Source organism: Aspergillus foveolatus, assembly GCF_047715535.1.
Source record: "Aspergillus foveolatus strain CBS 279.81 unplaced genomic scaffold BDW70scaffold_7, whole genome shotgun sequence".
NCBI classification, from domain to species: domain Eukaryota; kingdom Fungi; phylum Ascomycota; class Eurotiomycetes; order Eurotiales; family Aspergillaceae; genus Aspergillus; species Aspergillus foveolatus.
Genome location: NW_027396071.1, coordinates 421,607 through 432,484, shown reverse-complemented (window position 1 = coordinate 432,484; position 10,878 = coordinate 421,607). Strand labels below are relative to the sequence as shown.

General features: G+C 51.4%; 4 protein-coding genes across 4 annotated transcripts; 3 read left to right on the top strand and 1 right to left on the bottom strand.

The window, feature by feature from the left end:
• The first annotated feature begins 853 nt into the window (after nt 1-853).
• Nucleotides 854-3,038, top strand: BDW70DRAFT_109608 (uncharacterized protein). The gene is made up of 4 exons (XM_073734508.1): nt 854-1,385; nt 1,725-1,941; nt 1,995-2,489; nt 2,545-3,038. Exons 1-4 carry the CDS (start codon nt 1,200-1,202, stop codon nt 2,847-2,849), a joined length of 1,203 nt encoding a protein of 400 aa, XP_073599204.1. The 5' UTR covers nt 854-1,199; the 3' UTR covers nt 2,850-3,038.
• A 538-nt stretch (nt 3,039-3,576) lies between these two features.
• Nucleotides 3,577-5,429, top strand: stm1 (putative telomere and ribosome associated protein Stm1). The gene is made up of 5 exons (XM_073735717.1): nt 3,577-3,813; nt 4,064-4,082; nt 4,206-4,370; nt 4,434-4,569; nt 4,638-5,429. The coding sequence occupies exons 1-5, from the start codon at nt 3,793-3,795 to the stop codon at nt 5,185-5,187; spliced, it is 891 nt and encodes a 296-aa protein (XP_073599203.1). The 5' UTR covers nt 3,577-3,792; the 3' UTR covers nt 5,188-5,429.
• A 280-nt stretch (nt 5,430-5,709) lies between these two features.
• Nucleotides 5,710-8,662, bottom strand: BDW70DRAFT_109565 (putative glutaminase). The gene is made up of 5 exons (XM_073734505.1): nt 8,151-8,662; nt 7,692-8,100; nt 6,639-7,644; nt 6,458-6,588; nt 5,710-6,411 (listed from the first exon to the last, which is right to left on the bottom strand). Exons 1-5 carry the CDS (start codon nt 8,408-8,410, stop codon nt 5,755-5,757), a joined length of 2,463 nt encoding a protein of 820 aa, XP_073599202.1. The 5' UTR covers nt 8,411-8,662; the 3' UTR covers nt 5,710-5,754.
• Nucleotides 8,663-9,382: 720 nt separating this feature from the next.
• On the top strand, nt 9,383-10,776 carry BDW70DRAFT_109564 (uncharacterized protein). Its single transcript, XM_073734504.1, has 2 exons — nt 9,383-10,004; nt 10,053-10,776. The coding sequence occupies exons 1-2, from the start codon at nt 9,606-9,608 to the stop codon at nt 10,689-10,691; spliced, it is 1,038 nt and encodes a 345-aa protein (XP_073599201.1). The 5' UTR covers nt 9,383-9,605; the 3' UTR covers nt 10,692-10,776.
• Nucleotides 10,777-10,878: the final 102 nt, after the last annotated feature.

Here is a 10,878-nt window from a genome sequence, read left to right as displayed (position 1 = left end):
TTCCTCACGCGTTCCATAGCCCATCACACAGTCGAATTGGCTAGGAGGCATCACCGAGTCCCGAACCTCATTTCTCCACCCATTGCCTAGATGGGGAAACATGGCAAGTGGCAGTGGCGGACGGGCCACCAGGGTCACGACGCGGCCACGAGTCCTCGACTAAAGGCTCGACCACTGACGCATCCTCGCCTCCGTGGCCTCTGGCGGATCTTCGGCTAGTGTCCGAGTGTGCGTCTGACTGCCTCGTTGCTGGAGTGGATCTAGTGCTGTGTCCCAGAGCCAAAGAAGCGACGCCTGTAGCCAGTTCGCAGCCATCTCGCAGCCATCCTCGTAAGTGGTAGTCTTCCTACTCGTAAAGGAGCTCGGTTGTGGGAGGGGAGCACCACAGCCCAGACAGCCCAGACAACCCAATAGCGGCTCATGGTCCCATGATGAATCGGGTTTTGCAGTTCGTTGAACAAGAGAGTAAAGAGATACCAAGACCGCGGTGCCAATATAGAAGTCATACTATTGGGGACAAGAAGGGACAAGAAAAGAAGAAAGCATGTTGGGTTCCTGGGATGATGTTCATTATTTCGCTCCAAAACTGCGGTTAAGAGAAAATCAAGCAGAGCAGATCCCTGGCTTTAATTAAGATCCAGAGAATAACCCCTCTTGTGCTGAAGGCAAAAGGCATTCTCCACGAGGACAAGTCCGACAAGACGAACTTTTCCTTTTCCCTTCACCTGGTCCTTGTGCTTAGAAAATAATTTTACCTCACAACTTCCCCCATCCTCGTCCTCTCCCGACTTCCACCCTTTCCCTCCTGGTTATCCTTTCCTCATCGTCAGTTTTTTTTATGTCACAACCTTCTTGCCCGCCGGTTCTCTAACTGTCACTCGCACGTCCCCGTTCCTCAGCCGCCAGCCGCGCGTTTCCAGCGTCTGAATCATCGCTCCAACCCCGCCGGGGCAAAATTCCTTTTTTTTTTTTGCCAGTCGGTCCTAGGCGTATTGTTTGTCGCGGCCGGGGCCTTGGTCTCGTCTGATCTGAGCAAAGCACACCCGGGTCACCCCTCTTTTTTCCATTTATAATAGACTCCGATCACGCCATCCAACCCCGTAAGTCTGGGGAATCTACCAAGCTCTCTTGCGAAGGGGGGATAAACGGGCAAAAGCATCCAAACCGTCAACAGCATATCCCCCCCTCATTAGCATCAGATGGTTTCTATGGTCGAGGCCTCCATTTTGAACCATAATGACATGGCCATGGACCAGGTCGCCCCCAAGTCAGAACCCCTAAACGAAGGCTCGATCAGTTCAGCTGTCTCAACGCCAGACCCCGAGGGCGAGGTCTTGACGCAAGATGTCGCCCAGACACAGAAGCGGAAGGGTGGCAGGAAACCTGTACGTAAGAACCATCGCCATCCATCTGGGGGTGGATGTCCCTTTTTATATGTTTTTTTTTTTTTTGCTGGTGTTTATCGCTTTTATCTCTTTGCATTCCTTTTACTTATCTACTGCTGCTCTCATTTGCTGGCCTTATCTTTTGACATTATTCTTTTATCTTGCACCCTGGTCGGAGTGTCCGGGGCCCCGCATCCCGGCGTTTTCCCATTTATCATTTTCATTGATCATCCCTTATCTTCTACCAATGTCCGCGCTTTTTTTGTCTGTACTAACATGAGCCTCGATCTTTATTCCGAGCCTACCCTTGCTGCCGACGCTTAAACTGACTTCGCTCAGATCTATGCGACCTCGGAAGAGCGTAAGCAGCGCAATCGCCAGGCCCAGGCGGCCTTTCGTGAGCGTCGCACAGAGTACATCCGCCAGCTCGAGTCCACCATCAAGCGCAATGAAGAGTCCCTGCAGACCTTGCAGCAGAATCATCGCACCGCTGCAGATGAATGCTTGATGCTGCGTTACAAGAATTCTCTTCTCGAGCGCATCCTTCTTGAAAAGGGTTGGTTGACTTCACTCTTACCTCACTGGTCTCGTCGTACTGACACATCCTAGGAATCGATGTTCAAGCTGAACTACGCTTGAAGGCGGGAACACCCAATGGCCCGGGGAAACCTAGCCCTATAACTACCAAAGCTCCATCCCTGCAACAAGCTGCAATTAGCCGAAGCTCGGCCCAACGACACCCCAGCGGCCTTGCCCCCAAGGAGCCTTTCAGTGTTCCCCAGTCGCGCGATGGTGGCTTCGGTATCCCGTCACCCCAGTTTCAGGCTACGCCTCCCTCCCATGTCTCCTCACCATCGCACGCCAAGTCACCCAACTACGGGTTTCAGGGAGCTTTGTCGCCTGCCGGCGTTGATCCTCAAGCACAGCGGTCCCAAATGCTCACTCACTCGAGAAACATCAGCCAGGCCTCTCCACCCATGAGCGTTGGCCAGCCTGAGCCGACCGAACCGAAATCTGCCGTATCGGCTGGCATGGGCTCTCGAGCTCCTCGTCTCCCTTCTGCGTACTATCCATCGCCATTTCAGAAACATTATGATCAGTTAGGTGAGTCAAACCCTATCGCCTTCTATCATTGTGGTCCCTGCTAATGATGGCTCAGAACAAGAATATGATGCACAAGCGGACATGATTGATGACGAGCACGAATCATCTGTCGGTACTTCATCTTTCGTCCCTGGGTACAATCCCTCAAGCTCGGTCTCGAATGCTTCTCACCCCATGAACCCTCACGGTATGAATCCATACAGCCACTCTTCAGGGGAAGCTGTCAACGGGGCATACGGCAATACGAGCGCCATGATGGGAAACTATGAGCCGATGCTAGACGCCGATCCGTTTGGACTGAGCGCCAGTATGCACTTTCAGACCCCGTTCAGCTACGAGCAAAATAATGCACGTCAATGACTTCCGATCCGTTTCCGTCGATGATATATCTCTCGTACATATCTTCTCTTCTTGCTACTTCCTGCCGATAGAGCAGTTTATTCTCGTCCATGGTGCAAGTCCACGGCTATAAGACAAAAGTTGATGTTTTGGAGCATTAGCCGGCGTTAGGTGGTTGATACCATTTGCTTGTGTTATCCGGGTGTTCTACCTTCTTGTTAAGCATAAATTCTCGGAAAAGGAAAATGGATGGCACTGAAGTCTTCTCATTTGCTGGGTTCTATTTTTCTTTATTCTTCTTATTGTTTACTTTTTCCTGTGCAACGCATTATGGCTCACTCGACTCTTGTTGCAAGACCATGCTTTTCCACCATGTCTGAGTGCAAAGGCTTTGGTGTATGAACTCTGTATCTAACTTCACAATGTTCATTCTCGGAAACATCACTGAAACCTACTTTGCGTCAAAAGTGGTACTAGCTAGGATACAATCCGAAAATGTCTTAGGCCCCAATAGTGACGTAAATCTGGCAGTACCACCCGCGATTTCCATACTAAAATGGATGGTCATGATAGGCAGACGGTTATCTTACGTCTGCGATGGTCCGTCTGCTCGATTCAATGATGCTATCTGACAGGGCGGTCTGTCGGGCGGTGACGTCAATACCCTAAGCCCTAGAAGCTTCAGGCCAATCAATGCAACGCTCCGCAGCTTCGCTTAGCAACCATCCGCACCTTACCTGATTCGTGCAGTACAACCACAAACGAAGAACGTCGTCTCCAAACCTCCGTCACCCCTTCCCTCAATCATCCCCATCCATCCCCGAGAGGAGACGTGAGACACCGACTTTCCCGTCGTCGAGGTTCTGCCTGCCTCGTCTCCGTCAATCGCAAACCGCGTTCCCGGATCGAATTGCTGCGATAACAGAGAGCCTTCCCCCGGAAGGCCCCTCATACCCCAGGCGTCATGGCGGACGTCCGGTCCAAGGTACGTGGCAGTGCAATGCTTTTTCTCCGTCGAAAGCTCCGTCCGGGGAATTTATTTTCAGACATATCGTGCGTAATTTGGGGGTCATGACTTCTTGAGATTCTTTGAGAGATGATCTAGCGTGTGAAGCTTGGAATTGCGGGATTTGGAGCTTCTGCCTATTTGCCCTTCGTTTATCTCCGGTGTTTCCATCGCAGCGAGACGTGAAACTTATCGGCCGATCAAGAAGCTAACTTTCTCTCCAATTTAGAACCTGTACGAGCTTCTTGGTAATTCTACCTTCCCCACGTCATTCCACGAGTCCCGGTCTATTCGGCTGTCGTCGCGTGATCGAATCCTTCCCTCTAGACGCTAGTACCGGTTCTAACATGATATTTGTTCCGCCGTTGCAGGAAATGATCCCGAGTTAGACCCCAACAGAGAGCCTGAGCCTCCCACAAGGGCTCTGGACAAGCCTGCCCCCCGACACGGCAAGCGTGACGCTCCCAAGGAAGCCCCTTCTCGCCCTGAGGGACAAACTTCCCGCCGTGGTCCCCGTGCTACTGGCAACGAGGCTGGTATGTGACAAATCTCTTAGCCTACATCTGGTCGCATTCGACTAACTTCGATTGCGTTATTAGCTTTCCGCGACCGCAACGCCGGCAGCCGCAACAACCGTGAGAAGCCTGTTGATGAGGCCGGCAAGGAGTCCAATGTCCGATATGACCGTGGTGGACGCCCTGCCCGTCGTGACCGCCAGTCCCGCACTGGTCAGGCGTGAGTTTTCTCCCACCATAATTCAGTTTTTGGTCTTAGAGTCAACTGCTGATTTGTCATGCTTATAGCGACACCCGCAAGCAGGTGAACCAGGGCTGGGGCAACCAGGATGGTGAGAAGACTTGGGACGACGAGAAGGCCGCCGACAACATTGCCAAGGCCGATGAGAACGAGCCCCAGACCCCTGCTGAGGAGCCTGAGGAGCCCGCCGACAAGTCCAAGTCCTTCGCCGAATACCTTGCTGAGAAGGCTGCCCGTGAGGACCTTGCCGCTAAGCCCGTCCGTGCTCCCAACGAGGGTACTAAGACCGACAAGTGGGCCAACGCAAAGGAGTTCAAGCGCAATGAAGACGAGGAGGCCTACATTGCGGGCAAGGAGAAGGAAAGCAAGGGCACCAAGCAGCGCAAGGAGAAGACCTACCTCGACGTCGACATGCGTTTCGTCGAGCCTCCCCGCACTGGCGGCGGCGCTCCCCGTGGTCGTGGCCGTGGTGGTCGCGGTGCTGGTCGTGGCGACCGTGGCTCTGGCCGTGGTGGCCGTGGTAACGGACCCCGCAGCGAGCGTCCTGCCCCCGTCACCGTTGACGAGAAGAACTTCCCCAGCCTTGGCGGCAAATAAATGAACTCGCCCGTTTTTCCCACAAATGCCCATAAATTTACATGATCTTTGGGAAACTCGGACTACGATCAGAGAAATGAAGCAGAGCTTGCACTTCGGATTTTCCTTTCAGGAATGTCAGGGCGCATAATAGGTGTTGCAAAGGCGGGACTGAGAAGGATATATCCGTATAGGTCTCTTTTTCGAACAAAAATCGGCTCCCCATGTACTTTGATTTGAATGTCAAAAATAGGAAAGTGAAATTCAAAACACTACCACAGTAGATTTGCGTAGATGCTCAGCGAGCCAGCCTAGTCTGTTAGCTGTGGAGGCTACTGATAGCCAAGGCTGCACTAGGTTATTTAGGACGATTACGGAACAATGTATGGTCAATTTGGACTCCGGAGTACATGTTACGTTCGAAGTCGGTCTAAGATAGCATTGATAATTATTGTGCCGTTACTGTTAAAAGAGTAAAGATCATTTATGAAACAGTATGACTATCTCATATCTTAAGTAACCGGATTCCAAAGCAAGGAATATATACTCAAGCCCTCCGCCCTTTCTCCTATTCGTTCATCATCCTCTTTACAAATCCTCTCGAACAAAGTCCTCGTACGCATCATCAGCCTTCTTAGAATAAGTATCGTCATCCAAAAACCTCAACCCTTCCACTGCTCTCCCTCCACAAGCCCTCTGCAGCGCCAAAAAAGCAAAATGTCCACCAACAACCGGTCTCGCATAGAAGTTGGGCCCGGGAAATCCCCCGCTCCCCTCCGTATCATGGAGATCCGTAAATGGCAGATCGGTGGATGTTTCATTGACCCATTTAGCCACGGACTCGAGAATCTCAGCGCGGACACTCTGGGACGCGACGGCGACGGCGAAGAACTCCCAGTCCGTCTTTGTGTAGAGATGGCGGCTGTCCAGCGGGAGGCCGTATCTCTGGCGCACGTTGTGGTACCAATCTGATTGTTTGGTATAGATGTGCTGAGGGACGAAGCCCTGTTTTGGTTGTTTAGGTTTGCTGTGGAGAGGGGTTTGGGAATTGTCGTCTTGTATGGGTGAGAAAGATGGAGAGGGGTCGAGAGGGGTGTTTTCGAGATGGAAGCAGAGCTGGGCATCGGCGTAGAGGTTGTATATCGTTGTCCAGGAGCCATACCAGTTATAGGAGAGTTTGGCGTGGGTGCCGTCCCGCGACATGCCGAATTCTTCCCATTTGGCGATGTAGGTGTCAGAGATGTTCTAGAAATGTTAGACAAGTCAATCTCAAAACAGGTTCTGGGTGTACCTTGTAGTGTACGACGTCTTCTGTGTATCCGCCAATCTCGGCAAGTTTGCTCATAGCGTTGATTCCGATAATGCCTTTTAGGGCTAAATTTGTCTGAAGCGCAAGCCAGCCGGCGAAATCATCGGTAGACACTGGTGATGTTAAATTTGATCGTTGCGCGGAAAGGATATTAAGTACTCACGCTGTCTCTCAGGTTCCAGTGCGTACTCGATTAAATAGCCGGTCCATTGTGTCCAGAGACGATAGCTGCGCTGGATCCATGCTTCAGCTTGAAGACGCCCTGAGGCGGAGCCTCCCCATTTTCCATCCTGTAACGCGATACCCGAGAGAGTCTGAAACTCATTCAGAGGGAAGAAGCCAGCGTTATCTTCTGTGATGGGCGCTGCTTCACCTTGTGTGGACCAGATCGATGACGCAGCGAAATCTTCATCATAGAGCATCGAGTTCACAACTGCCAGTCCCATTATGAGGATATTACCGCACTCTTCCACCGGCATATATTCGTCCTTTCCGTCGGGATGTCCAGTGGCATTGGGGAAATGCGTCCCCAAATCATGCATAGCATACTTGTTAGGATATTGCCCGCTAAGCATGTGCTCTATCAGAGGCTCAAGAAGATATGCAAGCCAGCGCGGGTTCGTATACAAGAAGAACGGGAAAGAGGGGAAAATGACATCGATAGTCTGGAAGTTCCCGTTGGAAGAGATCTCCTTCAGGAATAGGATTGGGTCTTCTGGAGTACCCGAGAAAGTCGTCGCACCCATGACCTGTCGAGCGGAAAGAGCCACTATATCAACATAGTCTTGTGCGCCAGACTGATATGCATCCTCGGCCAACTGCAGAGAGTAGTTGAAAGCCAGGGATGCGGCATTGGCAAAGTCAAAATAGTGAAAACTCAATAACGATTCAACGCTGTTGAACCACGATTTCCAGAGAGGGCGCATCATGGTCAGACCGCGCGATGAAGCGTACTGCACGACCGGGTCCTGGATTAGGGCAATAGTGAAGGTGACGCTATCGGTCGTCAGGCCGGACTTCCGGGAGGGCACAAACGACTTGGAAAAGGCGAAGACAGGCTCCCGGTCTCCTATCGTCCGAAAACCAGCATCGTTCACGTTTGTCAAAGAACCTCGCACAGCAAACGTACGTCTCACTGATGGAGCCGATCCGGACTGGTATTGGACATCCTAATCCCGTCAGCTTGGATGCAAATGAGTGGCAGAGAGAAACGAACAGCAGGACCAGTGAGGTGGATGGCACCCCATTCTGCTCTATCATGCAGTTCAGATAAGAGCAATTGGTTCTCTCTTTGCAAAGTCCATCTCTGTAGGGTTGGCGAGGTTTGTAGAGAAGCCCGCTCCGTTCCAAACTGCCAAGTAATCTTGCTATTTGCGTCATTGCTGACCCAACGGCCATTGATGTCTAGATAAACATTAACAGTCACCTCACTCTCAGTATATACAGTTATATAAGAAGCCGGAATCGACTGCCGCAGAGTCGATGTCGGCGTTATGGGAGATAGGAACGAGACCGTGATGTTGAGTGGCGTAGAATCTGCTAAATACTTGATACTGTATGTTAGATTCGTGGTAGACGCATCGTATTTTGCTCCAAGATATGTAGGGTATTCTAAGGGTATTGACCTAGAACTTGTCAGTTTTCTACGCTCGTGAAAAGCGCTCTGGAAGCATACTCTGGTAGACTCTCATGCGGCTTGCCCAGTAGGGGATACACTGTGCCCGTGCTCGGGACCTGGGCCATCAATCCAAGACCGATTTCCTCTCCGGTATAGAATATAGGCCATCTCGACCAAGGCACATCGCGGGCATTGCCCAGCCAAGTACTTAGGTAGGGGTTCCGCACGATCAAAGGCAAGACAGGCGGAGTCAAGGTCGAGGCCGTGCCGACAGTCGCTTGAAGCGCAGCTGTCAGCACAGCTAGAGACAGTCTCATTTCGGTGCGAAAAGATGGAAGGTGTTACAGCGATAGTACAAGATGCCAGTACAACCAGAAGTAGCGTAACCCAGGAAGGATGAGTGTAAGTGCCGTCTGCTGGGGATTTGTCCGAGGTGGTTGTTGATGATGACGCAATCAAGCAGAGACCGGTGATCTTAATCCAGACACAGTCAGGATGAGGTCGAAAATGAATCAACAATTCCAGACTGTTGATACTCTGATGGAAATGAAAAAAGAGATGGAGAGAAATAGAGTGTGGAAGAGAGTGATGAGACTCTGGAGTAGAAATGCGGGGGAAGCTTACCATGCTCAGGATTCATGGCTCCTCGAGGCGAACGGCGACTGGCCATTGGACTCGTCGCACACGACGTATCAGATTGTTTGGACAGAGGCTGGCAAATCATCATAAACCACTAATAAACCACTAAACTCCATGCCTCGTGGAAATGATGTCATGCGACCGTTGACTTAGGTTACGAGCCATGCTTCCTTCGTACTCCAAGCGGAGTATACAAGCACTAAGCACTGACGATACAGAAAATGCCCCAACCATGTATAGATCTAGGAAGATGTGGGGAAAGCGGGGAGAGTAGGCTAGGGATAGAATGAGAACCACTAAGAAGGTTTCTTATGTTACTTTGTTTCTAGATGTATGCTCAATGCCTCCCAGCATTGATATAGGTACAGAGCCTATCTACCGGCACGTGCTACTGGGCCTAAATATATAGATCCCAAACGCGTGTATAGTCGCGCTATAAAAACCAAAGGAGTTATTCGATAGGCTCCTAGATGATAAGCTCAGGAAGACGAACACTTCCATCTTCCTTTCGAGCCCTTGCTCAGTCTCAATAGACGTTGAGTGTGGAGCGTGGCAGACGCGTGGGAGAACACGCTATTCCGCATCCACTGTCTGTATCTGGATGGCTTCAAATCACTCCGCGGTCTTTCCACCACGCGTCAACCTCATCTCTTCCCTCACCACCTCGATTCCCCTTCAGCTGCCGCACGGATCTCTTTCTCCAACCGTGCAATCTCTCTATACCCTTTTAAATCTCTTCTCATTCATTTTCCAGTCCAAAATTGCTGCGCGAGTTTCTGCCGCTGTCCTTCCGGAAATACTTCACGCGCCTCCTCACATTGATCCTGGTTACCCTCGATCATTTTGCATTTTCCTCATAAGGATACATTCGTAATGTATCAACCATCCCTTCACCAGAGTCCCGTCAAAGAAGGCCGGCGGATACTCAGCGAGAAGAACGCCAACGCGTGTCTCTCGCCCGCACGCTCACCAGCCAAACGAACGCTCTTTAACGCCCCGTCTCCTTCAGCCAAGAAACTCCTGCCGTCACCTCTATTTGCGCCTTCGTTCGTTTCCCAGAAACGCTCTATTACTCAGGTGGACGCGGAAGACGCGGGCTCTCAACTGCCAGAGTCTGGTAGTGAACAGCGCGTTGGTATAGGCCATGGATCCGACGCGATGAACATAGATGTCTCTGAACAGACAAGGCAGCAGGAAGGGGAACAAGGAGACATCGCAACATCGAGGGCCGTTCCGTCGGACCCTGAAACGCGAAAGCAATTCATACAAGAGGTACGTGCAAACCCTCTATCTACAACGGCTAATACTAACGAGTACTAGAAAGCATCCCTCCTCCGCAGCAGACTTCAAAACGCCATGCGGCGCGTTCGAGATCCCCAATTTGATCGCCGCCTATCAGAGCTCGAAGAACATAGTCGGAAATGCCCTCGACTCTCAGCGCCAGCCACTAAACCAGCCGGCGGAGTTGGTCTGCAACAACATCTAGAGCAGAAGTACAGGACGGAAGGGACCGGAACGAGAGCACAAGCTAAAGAAGATAAAGATGACAATGGCGACGAGCTAGTGCTATCCACACCACGAGCACAGGTGCAGAGAGAAGGGCAGGAACAAAGAGAGATCATCCAGATACCCAACGAAGACGATGAGGAAACGACACCCACGCAGAACAAAACCGTTCAGCGTACAGATATGCAAATGAATGGGAACGAGAACAGGGCGCCCTCGCCAACGCAAATGGTTCTAAGCAGCCCTACGTACAATTCGACTGCACAGGCAGGCCAATTCGATGATGATCGGCCACTTGAGCGCGAGGCGACTGTGGCGACGTCACCTTCTTCGTCGGTGAGAGGGCAGGGGCGTGGTGATGGCGATGCGGTGGATGGATTGCTCAAGCTGATGGGGACCCCCACCACGGGGCATGGGCAAGGGCATGAGCAGACCGCGGGTGCGAGCGTATGAGTACATGTAATCTAGATGTGAGCGTTGGGATGGATCTTGGTGTTTCGGAGTGCGTATGTTGAGCCAGTGACATTGGCGCTACATTGGATGATCTTGGTATAGTTGGCATGTCCGCAATGAATGGTACAGTCGATTGAGTATAGGTATAAAACGTATAATTCGCTGTCTACCTTACAACAATGGAGAA